Raw genomic sequence first — 19,000 nt, forward strand, 5'->3', positions numbered from 1 at the left:
GCCTGTATGATCTAAGCCAGGGCTGGAAGGGTTGAAATTCTAAGGTTGGCTTAGAACTATGCATGGCTTACTTCAGAGCCCTGTGTCACTGTGTTCATTAGTTTAAAATCCCCATTAACCCTTCCCTTCCATATAACAACTATCTTTAATATTATGTCACATCAGAACTTAGATAGGCATGCAGCTTCACACCCCCCCACATACTCTAAAAATTTATGAAAATGATTTTTAAAGTAGAATTTTTCAATTAAGGTCACCTAATCATTGAGGATTTTTAAAATACCATGTGTCAAGATTCTGAATTCTTTATGTTTTGTCCATGATAGATTATTACCTAAATGAATGTTGTGAAGTGCACATAAAATTCAGAGGTTGCTGGCTGATCCTAGATAAACACATTTTTATAATTTACAATAGTAAATAATGGATTTGATGTTTAAATTGCTTGTCAGACAGAAGACCATGATCCACATGTGGAAGCTAGTTTCCTGGCTAAATAGCTCAGATTTGATAATTAACCCATATGTATTTAAGTTGGAAGCATTTCTGTGTCTAGAAACAACTGATAGTTGGGGAGGGATTCTCCCCCCTACCCTTTGCAGCGCCATAACACTGTGAGGCAAACTGCGAGAGATTTTAAGTTTTACATACGATAGTGCCTTTTAAAATATATTTCCATAAATCCTGGCACTTCACTTAGAAGTTTGTACAAAAGATTTGAACTCATGTTCTGACAAATTTTCACAAGTGGAAGGCAGTTCTGTCTCTCATGGGTGTGCCAGCAATATGACTTGTTGACTGGCTATTGCTGTATCTTGGAGTGCTGAAGAAGAATTAAGTTGTGATTAAAGTTGACAAATAATTATGATTTTTTAACAAAGTCCCTTACCTCCATTTTTCATGTTCTTAAGATGTTTTAGGTCCATATTATGAATATTATATGTTTTTTTGTGTACCAAAAGGTCACAGATGGTAGAAAGATTTGTTACCCGGGGAAGTGTAGCATTTTGTGATTATAAAATTAATCTGTCTCTAAATCTGTTTAAAGAGTTTTTGCCATCTAATGAGCAATATAAATTATTAATATTTTCATGTTCTTGGGGACATTCACAGCCATAATTTTACCAACACAGCTGTTTGACCCAGTGACATCATGTTTTGCATATTTTTGCATTTTAATGAGTTAGTCATTTAAAAGGTTACAAAGAAACCATAACTCATAAGTAATTAAATTATTTAACAGAAGAAGTATGAGAAGATCTTCTGACATAGGTTACTGTGGGAAGAGAAATTCATAGCTGTACTCAGTTGCCCCTGTTTGTTAGGAAATAAATGTGTTGAAACGTTTCTCTTACGTTATGAAATGATGCTACTTATACAACATGCAAATGCACACAAATAGACATCTCAAACATCACATTTTCTTTGTTAAGGAGTACGTTTGCATACTATTATGACCATCACAAACATAGCTCATCATTTAGGGTTAATCATCCCTTAAAGTATAGTTAGATAGAGAACATTTTCTTATTATGGTTTCTCTTTCTTGCCTCTTTTGCTTTCTTGAAAAGTAATGGTAGTTTCTTACAGTCTCCTCAGAGATTTGTACTTGATTCTTACTTGAAATTTCCTACTGAATGGAATTGTCTTAAAATGAAAGGGAGTCTTGAGTATAGTATATAGGTGTACTCTTACATATACCAAAGACCATGTATCGTAGAGAGTAGCTGCTTATTAAATATTGAATGAAATCAGTATTTAATACATTACTAACTCAATGAATACTTGAAATTCTTTATGAAGTCCTCATCTTTTCAAGTGGAGTGTAGGCAAGGAAAGCTCAATATATTCCTGAGCAATTAAATTATCTGAAACATGATACTTTAATTGGAAGGGAAAGGAGAAAATATTATATTTTAAGATAGAGTACTTCGAATACACTACTTCTTAATCAGGTTTCTCGTCAAGTTGAGCATGTCTTTATGCAGTGTGTGGTTGAGTCAAAGGATAATATTTGAAAGACTATGTGCCACCAGGAATGCTTGATAGCTGATGTTTACGTTACAATGTATTTTAATAGGAAGCATGGAAAATATTGGTCTAAAATATAACATAACTAATATGCAGAAGATTAAAGCTTATAATTCTGAAGACCTAAGTCTGTTTTGGATCATTCAATAAAGATATGTCTGTAGGGTTCCTGAGATCTCCTTGGGGACTTAGATCTGTCATCGACTGCTCACCAGTTAGAACTCATTCTTGTTTTCATTCAGTGTGTTAGAGGATAGGAGTCTGTTTGTGTTCTTTATAAGCAGCAAAGCATCAGAAAACTCCCATAAAGCCATAGCATTAAATCTTATTTCTGTCCTTGATAATAAATGGTAATTTTATTTATTTTGTGGTAGTAGTGGATTCCTGGAATGCCTCCATAGATCAATTATTGACAAATATAAAAAATATCTATGAAGTATAAGCATCTTAGTGTCCTAAAACTTAGGGGGAAAGTTAGAAACAAAGCAGGTGAAATTATGGATAAGAGCAAAGTGAGTTTTTAAAATATCACTTGGATGACCTGAGATGTCAGACCTGGAGACAGGGTGTGTGTTTGTCAATATATCCTTCATGTTTTACAGACTCCTAAGGGAACAAGGGAAGATACAATTTCACCTTTTCTGTGCCAAAACATTTTAATTATATCTCCTTCCAAGTACAGCGGTTCAGTAACCAAGGAGCTGACATTGATGCATGTGTTGATAAAGCTGCAAACATTCAAAATGAGATTAACAAAGATTTTGAGCAAAGGGTGACAGCTAATTTTGCACAGTGTTCTGCATCTAATTCAGGGCACTGTAATAATAGAATATTTTATAACTGTTTTGTTATTCAAAATGACTTTTATGATGCATTTATATTTGTGTACTTCTTCGTATCATGCTCAAGGAATTATCTGTCCTGTGGCTTAAAACTATTTGAATTTGTTTATGACCTTGAAACAATATTAAAGGGAAGAAGAAAAACTTCTCACTGTGACTTGGGTTTTTTTTTCTTTTTTTTGAAAATCATACTTCATCTTTGGAACTCTTGATTCATCTTAATCTTGAACATACAAGCTAGAAGAGAGATAGTGATTGTACACCTATCTTTGTGATAATGCTTGTGTGTATTAATAAATGCATACTAAAAATAAGAAAAGTTATATTCAGTTAGTAAATTGGTGGAAGTGTAGTTGCTTTATCTTCTTGGGCTTTTTTGAACACATTTCTGTATCTTTTTCATCCTCCATTTGAAGGCAATTGACAGTCTTCTTTCATTTTTCTTTTATTTCTAAAATTTTTTCTTTTCTTATCGTCTCCCTTCTCCATCTGCTTTCACTTTTGTTTGCTTGGCCGTCTCTCATCCCAACTTGATAATGAGGAATGCAGTGTGACCCTGACCTCTATCAGCCCAAGCGTGCCCTTCTGACTCTACCATATAACCTTTGACCTTCTCTTTGACAGCTTGATTAATTACCCTGTGTTATGATTTATGAGTAAGTGCTATGTAAAATTAATAGACAACAGGTGGTCCTCTGAAAACTTTTTATGACATGTTTTCTTTCACTGGCTAACTTGATGATCTATTTGAAGTAGGAGATTTATCTGGGATAATCTATGTTGGTCAATATTACAGTTATTTTATGTCATGTATACACCATGAAAATTCATGAAACTGCCAATTGAAGGATAATCCTGATAAATACTTTATAAAATATTTGTAGTTACCTTAATGCATATTGAAAAGCATAAAAGGGAGTCAAGTGACATTTCAGGCATTTCAGTGCCAGGTCACGTCTTTAGAAAATTGCTGAAATAATGGAGGGGCATTTTCCAAGCAGAGCTGCATCTCTAACAGCTATGTTTACTTTAACGCTTCACTAGTGACTTCTGATTGGTTGTCATGACCTCATCTCACTGTTGCACCTAAGATGTTGCAACAGTGACATATGCATACCACTCTTGTGAAGAAGAGAATAAACATAACATAGTTCTTTTAGAAAAGAGGAGTGGACAGTTTTTTGTCTATTTTAACTGTGGATAGTTACAGATAACACACTTGGAGTTCCATTTGCCTTGAGGATGAACACCTGTCTTCTTTCAAGTGAAGCAGGTAGAATGCTGAACTTGAAGAATATGATTGATATATCTGTGTAAAACGATCTCCTACAGAGCTTTGCCTGGAGACCAAAATGGATAGTTCCATGGGTCAAAAGATTCTAGTGTGGCCCTTGACCTCTGTGGTCACATGTGGCTTCGAGTATTGGCAAGTTAATGTGCAGAGCTGAGCACTTTCAGCTGATTTTTTTTAATGTTGCCACTTATAAGAGATCTTAAAAGCTGTAGGATTTCCCCCTATTTTCCATTCTCTTTAGAGTTGGTAATTAGCATACAAACTTTGCTAAATCTTTAGTTTTTATAGTTTCATTTGGGGTGAAAAGTCATCTCTTTTTGTCTGCTATTTTTAGGTTTCTATCAACACATTCTTGATAAGTAAATTTCTGTGCTGACTTAACTTCTCTAGCAAAGTTTCCTGTATGTTCTTTGTGTTGGACAAACACCTGTCTGTTTCAGCATATGCCATTATTTGCTGATGGAATGATAAATTATTATTTAATAGTAAGTGCATTTTTAGCCTTCACAGTAAGAGGTCCTGGGATCCTGTGTATTAATCATGGGAAAAAATAATTTTGTTTTAAAAATGTCATGGTTAGCACTAAACTTTTGTGTGTGTCAGATTAAGATCCTGTAATATAGAATTTATAAATATAGACCTGTAAATGAAGCCACAGTTACAGCTACACATGCATAGAAATAGAGTCTGCAGAATTAAACCTTCCTTTTAAACCTGTGTTTGTCAATGTAAATACCTTCTTGATCTAGATGGAAACTCAAACCTAAGAGTGAGTTAACAACTATGTGTGCATATTGAAAGTGATTTGGTAAATCATTATAGAAGATGTTCTTAGCCTTGTGGAGTTGCATTGTTAAATAAACACTTTGATCATTTTATCTTGTTAAAAGTAACAGAAGAGCTTTCCATGTGTATTTGGAATGCTGCAACTTTGATCCTATGGGACTTTCACATACTTCGAGAACAACTGAATATAAAAAGAAAGTTTCACTGTTGCACTCAGGATTCTAGGCCCATGTTAAAGAGGTTTCCTTGTTAAGGGCAGCAATGCATAGGTTTTTTTTTAATATACTTGATATCTGATTTTATTTTGTAGTCTCGTAAAAATTTACATTCAGTAGATCATGTGAGCACTCCTTTTTACTTAGCTTGCTCAGTGTTATTGAATTATTGGGAATAGAATTATTTTTTAAGTCAATATATGTTCTAGTACTTGAAGTTGTAAGTTCTCCTAAAAAATTAACTGTTGATATTTTGTCTCACTTTATTTACTTTGACACCTTGGCTGCCGTATGTTAGTGTTGACATTTCTAAAATCTTTAAATCTTACGTAAAACTGTTTTTGACCTTGTATGCAAAAGAGAAAGGAAGAAACAGGTGAAGTTTGGCTGTATGTCTGTGGTTAGAATGTAGGTAAGAAAATGCAAGTACCTATGCTGGCTTTATTCTACTTTTTATAAACTTGTTAAAAATGATCTCTGTCAACATTGTATCCGTTTTTATGAAAATCCTAATTCAAAATGCTAGTATTTTTATTACCAGAATTGTAATTAAATTTGCAACTCTGAATTTTGCAGGAAATATTCCTGATTATTTGTGATCACTATTATTTTAATTAAAATGATAATTTAAAATGTCTAAAGGATAAAATATTCTTTAAATAATTTGGGTAATTAAAGATAATAATGTAACTGTTTCAGAATTTATTGTTGACATCTAAATTTTTAAAAATCTTTAATTGATTTATGTTGTGGTGATTTAAAGATGGCATCATTTTTCTTCTGTTGATGCCTCAGTGAAAAATTGGCATTGTACCTTTAGAAAACTGAATAAGTGAGTCATGAAATTCTCTATTATATAATAACTTAGGCAAATACTATTTTTTGATGATCTATATATATATGCATATATATATATATATCTTATTTAGATGGGATATCTCACATTTCAAAATTCATTTAAAATCAGCTAGGCTCAAGTTTTGTTTTTCAGCCTGACTTCCAAATATGAGGTCAAAATGTCCAGAGGGGTCTGATGGTGTGGAGATAATATTTAGGTGATGAAGCTACATATTGATTTGGTAATTCTGGTGATTTTAGCTTTGCTCAGGGTTGTCTTCATTGCAAATCCTTGTTCTATTATTATATTAATTATCATATGAGCATCATCTAATATAATTAGTAATTAAATATTTGAATATTCCTATCATCATTACACCGTGGTAAACAAGGCTTTGCAACTCTTATGAAATTTAAGATTCTACTTAGACTTTTTAGCCTCTGTGTGAGTATGAAAACCTGTGTGTGTGTGTGTGTGTGTGTGTGTGTGTGTGTGTGTGTGTGTGTGTGTGTGTGTGTGTGTGTGTGTGTGTGTGTTTGAGAGTTTGAGAAGGCAGGGAAGAAACATGACAGGAGACCACTTACTCACAGTACAAAATCTGGTGAGGAGGCAGTTTCCTTTTTGGCCTGTGGTGACCTTTTTTGAATATGTTCCTTACACCAGAGACAGTGTACTGAATGTCTGCATTTCACCATGTTTAGCAGAGTGTAACAGTGCTCTTTAATTTACTTTGGTGGGAGGAGAAGGTATAGGTAAAATTTGAGACAGGCGTGAACAGTTGTAAAAAGCACAAGAAGAGGGTTAGGAACTTCCTTCAAATGTGATTTTAATAATTAGTCAAGTGTGTCCAACTGTAGAAAATCACCAAGTGACAATCTGTCTACCTGACAGAGATCACAATGAATTACAAGACTTTTGAGAATAGCTATACAGATTAGAATAAAGTGGGCCCAAATAAAATGTCTTTTGTTGGTAAAACTTTGACTCAACAGCTAACAAACTTAAAAAGAAAGTATGCAACATTTCCCTTGCTTTGAAGTCAAATGTAGTAAATTGTTAAAACTACATTATAAGTGGTTCATAGACAGGCACTTATATAAAGGTTTTATTGAAGGATCTGTTGAAGAGTGTGTGGTAATTTGCTCATTGTGTTGAGATATATTATTAGATAGTTTCCACATATATAAAAGGATTATATCTTAATTAATAGTCCTAACCCAAAACCAGAACTTCAACGATCTTGAAATTTCCAAACCAGCAATGGTTTCAGTCACCAGTAACCCCTGAGGAAGCACAAAAGTGTAAGAATTCCAATGACATTTACAACTAGTTCATGAGACAAAACAAAAACCCAAAGTCACAGCTGCAGTGGGGCATACCTAAGAGTAAGAGCTTGGGTCTATGTCAAGAAAGATTATTTTTTTAAAAACTAATGCTGTTGGTATATTTAAATTTATCTTCTTATGTTTTGTTTTGTTTTTAAAACTAGTTGAAATCTATATTTCATGTAGGAAATTCCATGCTTGTAGTCTGAAACACTACCTTTTTTTTTGTAAGGATGAACATTTTACAAACTTTATTTTCTGTGGTCCATATATTTTTGTCTTAATATATTGCATTTCTAGATATAACCTTACAAGACTTTTACAAAATCATAATTAGCACATTCACAATGCAGAATTGAATAGAAAAGACATAAATTGCTCCAGTTTTTTTTTTCCATTCTTCAAACTTGGTAGTGGTTGCTGTGTTTCTAATATTTAGATTAGTTCATCAGTTCAGCCTAAATATCTGATGATTTTAATAATTTCAGAAATGTTTGCTTTGTGAGAAGTGAGCAAGTCAAGAAAATATATGTTTAAAATCTAAAGCCCTTATAGCTCAAAAGGTTATGCTTTTAAACTTTGGAACTCAGGGCACTCATTCTTAAACAAGATAGCCTGTTACTGTGGCCTGAACCATAAAGCAAACTTCAAGATAAAACAGGTGTTTCCACTCATCCTGTTGGTTTGTCTTGCTCTGTGGGTTTTTAGTCTTTCTGGATGGAAAGAGAATAAGGTCCAAGGTGCACAGGTGATATACTTTTCTTAAAACACACATAATGTGGTTTGAATGCATCCCTATGTGATCATTTATTTTATTCACACTAGGAATAGATTGTATTTTTCATTTAAAAATTCATCATTTTTCTTTGTGGCAACCATGTCCATGTATTTTTATCCTTATAGATAATCTATGCTTATTTGTGCATGTAATAAAGGCCAACAATTTTATACTTTGTTTTAAAAATTTAACATAATCTTTGCTAAAAGGATAGTTTATAACTTGATACTACATAAAAATTACCTTGCCTAGGATGTTAAGAAACTTTTTCATGAATTAAAATGAATTCTGATATCAAATTGTTCCACTCTATTTTTTCTATTTCAAAACAGGAAGGATATGGAGTCATAGTCCTGAACCCAAATGAAAACTATATTGAAGTGGAAAAACCAAAAATGCGCAAACAGTTGTCTGCTGATGGCACAGATGAGCCAGCAGAGAAGCGGGAAAGGAGAGAGAAAGTCTCCAAAGAAACAAAGAAGCGCCGTGATTTCTTTGAGAAGTACCGAAACCCCCAGAAAGAGAAAGAAATGATGCAGTTGTTTATCAGGGTGAGAAAGTGCATTACTTCCCTTCGCTGCTCTTTTGCCTCCTTAGTATTCCATTTCATACCAATTGTTTTATTGTCTTAAAAGCTACTGATTCTTTAGTTTTTAGCAAATGTTTATTTTCCATGGTTATCTACTTGGATGGGACTTTTTCTTTTTAATTAAAGTTTAAAAAAACTATCATTCCTCTTTCTCTCCAATATTTCATAGACTGTCTAATGCAAATGCTGTTGTCTTTTGTGTCATTTGCTATTTCAAAGAATAACTTCTAAAGTTTTAATATAATACAGGCAAAAGGAAGAAAGCCTTTTACTGCAGTTCTCTAGCATATTACTACTTCAAGGTCTTATGAGAATAAATATAATAATTCTAAAACAATTGGTAAAATTTGCTTCATCTGGAATGGCAAGTTTTAACAGATGATGTTTGTGAACAATTATCCATCCATAATGTCTAAGTCACTTCAGGGGGAAAGTAACTAGTATTTCAATAAATATTTAGGCTCAAACCATTCAGGGGCAGTGCAATGAGGAGATCACTGGAGTTTGCTCTTGTCACACCCAGTGAGCCTTTGTACAGTATCATGGGATCCCTACAGCAGTGCCACCCAGGCATACAGAGTTCTGTAGTGACACACATGAACATTTTTGCACTTTGTCATTTTCTGATGACACAAGTGTGTACCATTTTCAAGGTGTGTATTTTGTTTGTTAACAGTAAAGCATTTAAAAAAAATGATACTAGAAGAGGGAAAACAGTAAATTGATGTGTTCTTTAAAGCTGAACAATTCAGTACACTTAAACTTAAGAATTAATATTTTATGTTTATAGAGAAGGTTTGGGAAAACACAAGATTCATTGTATACCCCATATTGGCCTGGAACTTAATATGTCATCCAGGCTTCACTTAAACTTGTGTGAATTTCTCATCTTTCCCTCCGGGCATTACAGTGTGATCCCCCAGACCTGGCTCTAACCTGTAGGGTAGTAGTAACATTTTAGGATATTCAAGTTGACCCATGTTTTACATTTATCCTTAAGGACTGTTAGTTATATATTTCATACCATCTTTGAGGGGAAAATGCATTGATTACTAGTTGTATGTCTTTATCATCTTGTATGACATCACAGTCTTCCTTGTCTTGGAAATTGAGCTTGAACAGCATTCTTTTGTTGGAGTTGTGTGTTTGTTTTCAAGACCATGAAAATTGTGTCCTGACCAGGAATACACAGAATATTTAATACTGTGAGTCAAAATAGGCAGGGTATAATATTTCAATATTTTCAAATCATCATTTACTAATGACTAAATTTAAAGTCACTGCATTTAAAATGTTTTGTTTGTCCTACTGTAGATATATGAAATCTTTGTACAACTAGACCAAAGTTTTATTCCTGACTTTTTAGTCTGTATTGTCCTTAGATTTTTGCCATATCATCATCCAATGTGTAACTGCCATTTATGATAAAGTGCCTCTCATATCCAGAGTCCAAAAATGACTGTTAGAATGCTTTTTGAGTACACAAATCATAGTCTTCATGTGTGTTAGTGAAATGTAAGCAGCACAGTGACTTGGTACTGTTGAGATGTTTATTTCTTCATTATTTGCTTGTAGTTTGTACAGATTAAGTAGTGTCTAAAACACCCACTTTAAGGGTCTCTTCTCCTTTGCCTTTGCATTCTGTCTTGCCAGCATTGCTTGAGTTTTTCTCTCTGTATTATGCATATCTGTTTTATTGATTTTCTTCATCTCTACATCTCTGAATATACTCTGTTGATTATTGATGCAGACACTTTTGTTTTTTAGGTTTCATTTAAATCTTTTCTAATTTTTATACCGAAGCTATTCTTACTCCTTTTCCATCTTATTTATTTATGAAGGAGGAGAGGAAGATTGACTTTTCCTTTTTGTCCCATTTGCCCCAAATGAGGTTTCCTTATAAAAATTGTCATCTGGGCTGGAGAGATGGCTCAGCCATTAAAGGCTAGGCTCACAATCAAAATAAAAATACTCATCTACACCATACAGGCTTGTATGTGGCTCTTTGAGTTAATAAAATATTTTTAACAGTTGCACTTAAAGTCACCTAGGATTGTACACAATAGCATTTACATGCTGAAACACTTCAATGGGAAAAAGAATATCTCATCTAATGTATATGCCTTCGTTCTTAGATAAAATTGACCCACTTAAATTATTTTTTCCTTATACACATCTCCAGATATTACCAGAGCATGGTATATAAAGAGGAGAAATTGCCTGTTAGAGTCTTCTTAATCATTCATGTTTAGAATTTCTCATGTGTTCCTTGAGAGGTTCATACAATATGCTTTGATCATATTCTCTGCCCTCAAACTCTCCTTCCTTCTATCCACCCTATTTTGTGTCTTTTTTTTTTAAAGTAACACATAGGACCAATTTATGCTGCCCAAATATTCTTGGATGTGTCCTCTTCCAGGAGAGAGTATAGTTGACTAACCAGGGAGTACACTCTTAGATAAAACTGTGTCTCTTTTCCCAGAAGCTAACAATTGCCAATAGCCCCACAGCTGAGGGTAGCATTTTATGCCCAAATCCCATCAGTGTGATGGGAGTGATCTGACTTGGGCTTGCATGAGTTTTGAACAGGGCCTATTATCAGTCCAGCCATAGATTCTTGATCCAATAATGGTGCCATGTGTGGGTTTCATCCTGTGGAGCAGCTCTTAAATCCAGTCAGAAATTAGTGGGTTACAGTTAAGTGAACTGATGCATAGGCTACTGCCTAGAATCGAATATCGAAGAACTGATAGAAATATATTCCCATCATGTAATTACTATTGACGTTTGTCTCCATACACCTTATCCACATTTTCCTTCCTAGAGAAAACAAATTATGGAGTTGCAATAAGAAATTAAATATATCTGGTAAAAATATGTTATGGTATAGGCACATCTGTCTGTGGTAAATATTGATTCATTTTTTTTAAATATTAGCTTTATTTTTAAATTTTATGTGTATGGATGTTTTGCCTACATGTGTGTAGATGTACCATTTATGTGTTGTGACTCCAGATATCAGAAGTGGGTATTGGAGCTTCTGAAACTGGAGTTACAGATGGTTCTGAGTCACCATGTAGATACTGGGAACTGAACCCAAGTCCTCTTCATTAACAGCAAGTGCTCTTAACCTTTGAGCAATTTCTTCACTCTGTGTGTGTGTGTGTGTGTGTGTGTGTGTAACATGTGCACATACATGTGCTTATGTATATGAATATGGGTCCACACTTACCACATCCTGAATGCAGAGGTTAGAGGACAACTTTGGACAGAAGGTCTTATCTACCAAGTGGGTCTTGGTTATTAAACTTGAGTTTTCAGGCTTGGCAGCAAGTTCCTGTATCCACTGAGCCACCTCACCAGCCTAATCAAAGATTTCTGACCAGCTATAAGGAATCAAGGCAATATGTTCTTGCTTAAAAGGATAACCATTATTGATTCAGATTTAGTGATCAGGAGACTGTGATCAAGATACCATAAACTCTATGGGGGCCAAAAACTTAGTCTATTTTTGCTCAGTACAGTGTCCTCTGAGTCCACAAGAGAACCATCATAATATACATTCGTATATTTCAGTCTTCTTAATAAATTTTGAATAAGATTGTAGAGTCATTAATTAAAATCACAAAGTACAGTCATTTGCTTTAAATTAATTCTACACTATATATATATATATATATATATATATATATATATATATATGGCTTGGTTTTTTTTTTTGGTGTGGTTGCATTTTAACTAGAACAAATGAAATGAAAACTATATAGTTTCCTACCCAGTCCAGCAGCCACGATAAGATTCCAAAAAGTAAGTAATATTTCATTAATTTGTATAATTATTTTAAGATTTATTGTTGATGGATTTATACATTCTTACTTGAATGTATAAAAGAGTATCCTGTTTTCCTTTTAGCCATATTGTCAGTGCTAAAATTATGGATGGAAGTGGAAATATTTCATCCTTAGCTACAGTTATTTCTATTTCACACATCTGCTCACATTTACCCTAATGGTGTTTGCTTTGCACATTTGCTTTACTATGTAGACACTTGGTACTTTGTCAATTCTCTAACTTTGTTTCCTTTCTTGTCCCTTAATCTGGATTCCACCCAGATGAAATATTGCCTCCTTTGCCACTATAGCAATAACTGGAGCTTATCAAAACATCTGAAGATAATTATGAGTAGTTGCTGCTTCACATTTTGTCGTATTCTATTTTCAGATAGCTCTTGAATTTTGTCGCATAATTTTGTTATTATTTTAAGTTTACATTTTATTTCTCTGCATGGGTCTCCCTAAATCCTCTAAATCTTTGTGTATACTTTATACCTTTTCCATTGTGTTTCAGTCATTAACATTAAGCAGATAGTGGCACTTTTTTTTTAGTACTGCAAAGTAAATTACGAGAGATTCAGGAAACACTAAACACAAATTTAACTCAGACCATTTACCAGTAGTTGAGCCCTGAAAAGAGAGCAAATCAAGAAGACCATATCGTATTGTAGAGAGAATTAGATAAACATGTTGTCAACATAGAAGTGAAGATTATTTAGATAACAAATGAATTTTTGTGACATGATTAAGATCTGTTCATAAAATGTCTAAATGTAGAATACAGACAAAGGTGGGTGAGATGCTGATCATCTAACATTGTGCTGTGCCTACTTGAACATCTCTTTTCTAAGGTGAGATTAAGGGTGCACTGTGCCAATGGCAAATGAAGAAGGTTTGGACATCATGCAAAGTTGAAAGAAAATACTAAATTTGGAGATGGGGAAAGTTATATAGCCATCGAAGAAAAAGTCCAAATGTGAAGAAGACATTTATATATGAGGACTCTTGGCAGAACCTGGCAATGCACAGTGAAGATACTCAAATGTGTGTGGACTGACTGCTTATTGATATCCATCTAAAGTCTTATTTCTTAACATTTAGGATCTTTGGTGTGCTATAATTTTCTGACTGATTTTTAAAGCCTTTATTTGGATGTCTTTCTCTTACTCTTCTTCATTTGAATTTTTGCAATTGTTAAGACACAGCCAACTCTGACAAAATTGAGACTTTCTTTACAAATGGAATTTTGATATTCTGAATTGGGTGTGTTGACAGTGTTAGTGAGGGCTGACAAATGTCATCTGTCTTCCTTACTGTTGTCACTGTAGCCATTACAATGTAGAATTTTAGCAATAAAGTTGGGTTTGTATGAATTAGAGACAAGTATTGTTTAGTTCTTGGAACCATCTCATTTTCCTCATATAGACTGAGCCTTTCTTATTCAAAATGCTTGGGAATAGAAGTACTCTAGGTTTTGGAGTTTTTCCAATTTTGGAACTTTTTGTACAGTGTCATGATCTGAACTGCAGTAAAACCCAAATATTTTTTGAACAGTGACAAGCTTGTATACTCAAGTATCTGTATTTTCTTCTTCTCTGGCCTCTAGTAAATAGTCAATCTCTTTTCAAGTTTATGCAAGCATCTAATATACATAGATAAAATAGCATGAATAGCTAAAACTGTAGGCTTAGTCAAGTCAATTTTACTTGCTGAATGTTTGTAAGTAGGTGTGACTACATAGTGGATTATGTGGTACCTTTTTGATGCATGAGGAGTAGAGCATAAGCGATCAAAGGACTAACTCTTTCATGTAGCAACTGCCCTTAACTATGAAATAATATACTTGCTATAATATATTATGACTTCTTAAGGGGATTGGTTTGGCCTAGGCAATAAACATTGTCAGACATGCCTGGCACGAAAACCTGCTTAATATGTTTTGTAATAAGATGGAATTTTTGTTCTTAAAAACATCTGCCAACTCAATTCAAGAGTGAAGACAGAAAATGTCATCAATTTAGTGGTAATTCTATAAATTTAGTTTCTCTCTGAGCAACACATATCAAGATATACAAAATTCCCAGTTTTAACCACCACTGGTTATACTACTTTGTTAAACGATGAAACAAAAACATTTTATTTTTATATGATGTGTTAATTAATTCATTATGAATTTTAATATTTCAGCTGATAAAATTTAACAAGCATCTTGCCAACAGATCATTTTTAAAGCATCTGTTTTTTTAATGTGTTGGGCTGAGAACTGAGTCAAATAGCTAAATATGTACATATTCATTAAAAAAAAACATATTTCCACCCCCGTAACTATGGACACACTATTTTGCTCCTTGGGCCACCAATGGCTCCTGCTATTCACATTGGATTTAGCATCCTTAGAAATACATACTACATCTTTAGCATTCTTTAACCCAAAAGTCTTTGAGAAGATAACTGGATAAAGAAAAAGTGCTTTGGCTGGTAGCTCTAGTAATCAGTATAAAATTGTTTATGTATGTATGCATGTACATTTACGAACACACACACACAACATGCTTAGTCTGTTACTTGTATTTATTTGTTTTCAGGGCTAACCATTTGGTCTTGGATAACCAAGTTATGTATATGTAACAATAGTTAATAAAAAAAGAGGCCATGAATTTGAAAGAGAATAACTGGGAATACATGGGAGGGTTTAGAGGAAGGAAAAGGAAGGGGGGAGTGATGTAATTGTGGCATTTAAGAAACATATTCCAAATGATTTACATAGTCTCATGAACATGACTAAACTTAAAAATTATATTCTTGAGAATTTTATACATCCCAGTGAAATACATATGATGCCATTTGCCATACATGCCATTTCTCCCCTCCAGCAGTCTCCTTCCCTCTCCCAACTTAATTTCTTTTTGTTTGTTTGTTTGTTCTTGAAGATGTGCTAATCCATACTGATTCTTCATTCCCCGGCAGCTCTTATGTGCTAGTATCTACTTAGTAAAGAGTGGAGGCTGGAGAGCACCTTCCAGTTTGTGCTGGAACTTGGATGGCTTGATTTTGTGTGAGTCTTGTGCAGGTGACCACAGATGCTCTGAGTCCTATGTCATGTCTTATTTCACAGCACTCCTCATCCTCCAGCTCTTACATTCTTTCTTCAGGGGGTGTTGTTAATGGGGACCCATTAAATGTTGACTTAATTCTTCATACTTGGCCTAATTGTGAGTCTCTGCCTCTACCACTACCCTCTACAAAAAAAAAAAAAAATTACTCTAACCATATTTGAAATCAGTCCATGTCTGTGGGTAGAAGTATACATATTTCAAGGCAATTTGATGGCACAACCATTAGGACAATAATAGCAAGGAAGTTACCCAGTCGGTTTACAATTGATTTCCCATCCTGTAGCAAAATATGCATTGTCCTCCACAGTAGAGTCTCACCATAGTTGTTGTGGACAAGCAAGTGCAGTGTCAATGGACTATGGGCTTTTTTTTTAAATGAGACCTCTGGTGCTTCTCTGACCAATAATCTTAAGAAGGTATCCCATGCTGTGTACTGCAGTATTTGATTTATAACCCAAGTCTTTGAGAAGTGGCATTGCCCATCCATGCACAGTATTTCTGGTTTATTTTTATTTCAGTTATATTTTGAAATTGTCTTCCATATGCTTTTTCATAATACTTGGTTTTAGTTAACCCATCTACTACCCTTTCCTCTCCCTTCTCCCCCACCCCGTCCTTACTTAATTCTTTAATATCCAGTATTCACCTCTCTTCTTTTATAGCACATGGTTCTTCTATCCATCCAGTTAGAATTTTTCATTGTGTTGCGAGACAGTAGAGTCTATATGGCTTTTTATATAATTCTTCTTTTGAGTTATCCCCTTTCACCCCCTAACATTTCCATCCTCTGTACCCCTCCCCACCTTAGATTTTTTCTACCCCAAGTTTTCCACCTCTCTACTCTCATTTTACCTACAGTCTATTATCTTCCCTTAGTTAACCTGCCAGTCTCCCAAAAGCTCCTTTGTAGTTTCCTGGCTTCCACTCGTGCTCCAAGTTAACACACAAACTAATAAATTTGAAGCTGGGACCCCCATGTGAGTATTGTATGAATTTCTTCACAGTTTAGTTTTTTCCATGCCATCTGTTTACCTGTAATTTTCATGGTTTTGTTTTTTTACAACTTAGCAATATTCCATTGTATATGTGTACCACATTTTCATCTATTTATTGATAAGGTACACCTAGGTTGTTTTCCATTTTCTAGCTGTTGTGGATAGAGCAGAAATAAACATACATGTCCAAGGATCTCTGTAGTAGAATATAAAGTGCTTTGGGTGTCTGCCCAGGAAGGTACAGGTGGGTCCTATTGTCAGTTCTGTTTCAAAGGTATTTTGTTTGTTTGTTTTGAGAAACCTTGGGACTTCTTTCCAAAGTAGTCTGTACTAGTGTCCACTAGTTAACCCACAGTGCAGAAGAGTTCTCTTCCCTCACATCCAGGCCAGCCTTTACTGACATCTGTGTGCCCAGTAATGGTCATTGCGACTGATGGCCAACCTTAGGGTGTAAAGATACAACCATGATGGGTGAAGTATAATAGGCCATCAGGCAGAATTTACATAGGAAAGAAGTTTTATTGGGGCAAGGAGAGAGGATGGGGGAGGGAGGAAGGGAGAGAGACAGAGACAGAGAGACAGAGATCTGACGGCCTCCTCAGAGAAATGGTGGAAAGAGAGAGCAAGAGTGGGCAGAGCTTGTCTCTTTTTTATTAATGTTTTATTTAAATTAAAAACAATCTTATTTTACATATTAATCCCAGTTCCTTCTCACTCCAGTGCTCTCATGTCCCCCACCAGCCTCCCACCCCACCTCCCATGGGGGATCATCAAAGTCTATAACATCATTTGGGGCAGGGCTGAGAGATGATCCCTCCTTTTGGAATGGGCTCCCAAAGCCTATTTATACACTAGGGATAAATACTGGTTCCACTGTCATAGGCCCTATAGACTACCCTAGCCCCTCAACTGACACCCACTTTCAGGGGGACTGGTTTGGTCCTATGCAGGTTCCCCAGCTGTCTGACTGTGGTCCATGAACTCCCACTTGCTCAAGTCAGCTATTTCTGTGAGTTTTTCCAGCATGGTCTTGACCCCTTTGCTCATCACTCCTCACTGTCTACAACTGGATTCCAGGATTTGGGCTCAGGGCTTAGCTGTGGATCTCTGCTTCTGCTTCAATCAGCTACTGTGTGAAGGCTCTAGGATGGCATTTAAGGTAGTCATCAATCTCATTATAGAGGAAGGGCATATAAGGTAGCGTCTCCACTATTTCTTAGATTCTTAGTTGGGATCATCATTGTGGATCCCTGGACATTTCCCTAGTGCCACATTTCTTGTTAAGCCCATAATGACACCCTCTACTAAAGTATCTCTTTGCTTGCTCTCTTTCTCTATTCTTCCCTTGCCTCAATCTTCCTGATCCCTCCTGTTCCTCCTCCACTCCCTCCCCTTCCTCCGACCCCCCCAAGTGCTACCAATTTGCTCAGGAGATCTTGTCTCTTTCCCCTTATCCAGGCATTGATGTATGTCTCTCTTAGGGTCCTCCTTTCTTCCTAGCTGTTCTGGAGTTGTGAATTGTAGGCTGGCAATCCTTTCCTCTTTGTCTAATATCCATTTATGAGTAAGTACATACCATATTTTTCTTTCTGAGTCTGGGTTACCTCACAGTATGGTTTCTTCTAGTTCCATCCATTTGGCTGGAAATTTCAAGATTTTGTTGCTTTTTTCCAATGAGTAGTACTCCAATGTATAAATGTACCACATTTTCTTTATCCATTCTTCGGTTGATGGGCATTTAGGTTGCTTCCAGGTTCGGAATGTTGCAAATAGTGCTGCTGTAAACATAGTTGAGCAAATAAATGTCCTTGTGGTATGAATGTACATCCTTTGAGTATATGCCTATGAATGGAATTGGTGGAATTGTTGGATCTTGAGGTAGACTGATTAACATTTTTCTGAGAAACCTCCATACTGATTTCCAAAGTGGCTGTACAAGTTTGCACTATTTGCAGGTGATATGATAGTTTACATAAGTGACCTGAAAAATTCTACCAGGGAATTCCTACAGCTCATAAACACCTTCAGCAAAGTGGCAGGATACAAGACTAAATAAAAAAAAAATCAGTAGCCCTACTATATAGAGACAATAAATGGACTGAGAAAGAAATCAAATAAACATCACCCTTTACAATAGCCACAAAGACCATAAAATACTTTGGGGTAACTCTAATCAAACAAGTGAAACACCTGTATGACAACAACTTTGAGTCTTTAAATAAAGAAATTCAAGAAGATAGCAGAAAATGGAAAGATCTCCCAAGCTCTTGGATAGGTAGCATCAACATAGTAAAATTGGTGATCTTACCAAAAACAATCTACAGACTCAATTCAATCCCCATTAAAATCCCAGTACAA

At 35.0% G+C, this 19,000-nt stretch overlaps 1 protein-coding gene across 11 annotated transcripts in view; it reads left to right on the forward strand.

Annotated features, from left to right (window-relative positions):
• LOC100752273 (cotranscriptional regulator FAM172A) overlaps positions 1-19,000 on the forward strand; it is a 384,532-nt gene that overhangs the window by 124,507 nt on the left and 241,025 nt on the right. For all 11 annotated transcript variants that reach the window (XM_027401810.2, XM_027401807.2, XM_027401804.2 and 8 more), the window contains one exon: positions 8,442-8,660. In XM_027401810.2, coding sequence (XP_027257611.1) covers positions 8,442-8,660 — 219 coding nt within the window. The remainder of the gene's footprint in view (positions 1-8,441; positions 8,661-19,000) is intronic.

The sequence above is a fragment of the Cricetulus griseus genome, chromosome 2 (genome assembly GCF_003668045.3).
Source record: "Cricetulus griseus strain 17A/GY chromosome 2, alternate assembly CriGri-PICRH-1.0, whole genome shotgun sequence".
NCBI classification, from domain to species: Eukaryota; Metazoa; Chordata; class Mammalia; order Rodentia; family Cricetidae; genus Cricetulus; species Cricetulus griseus.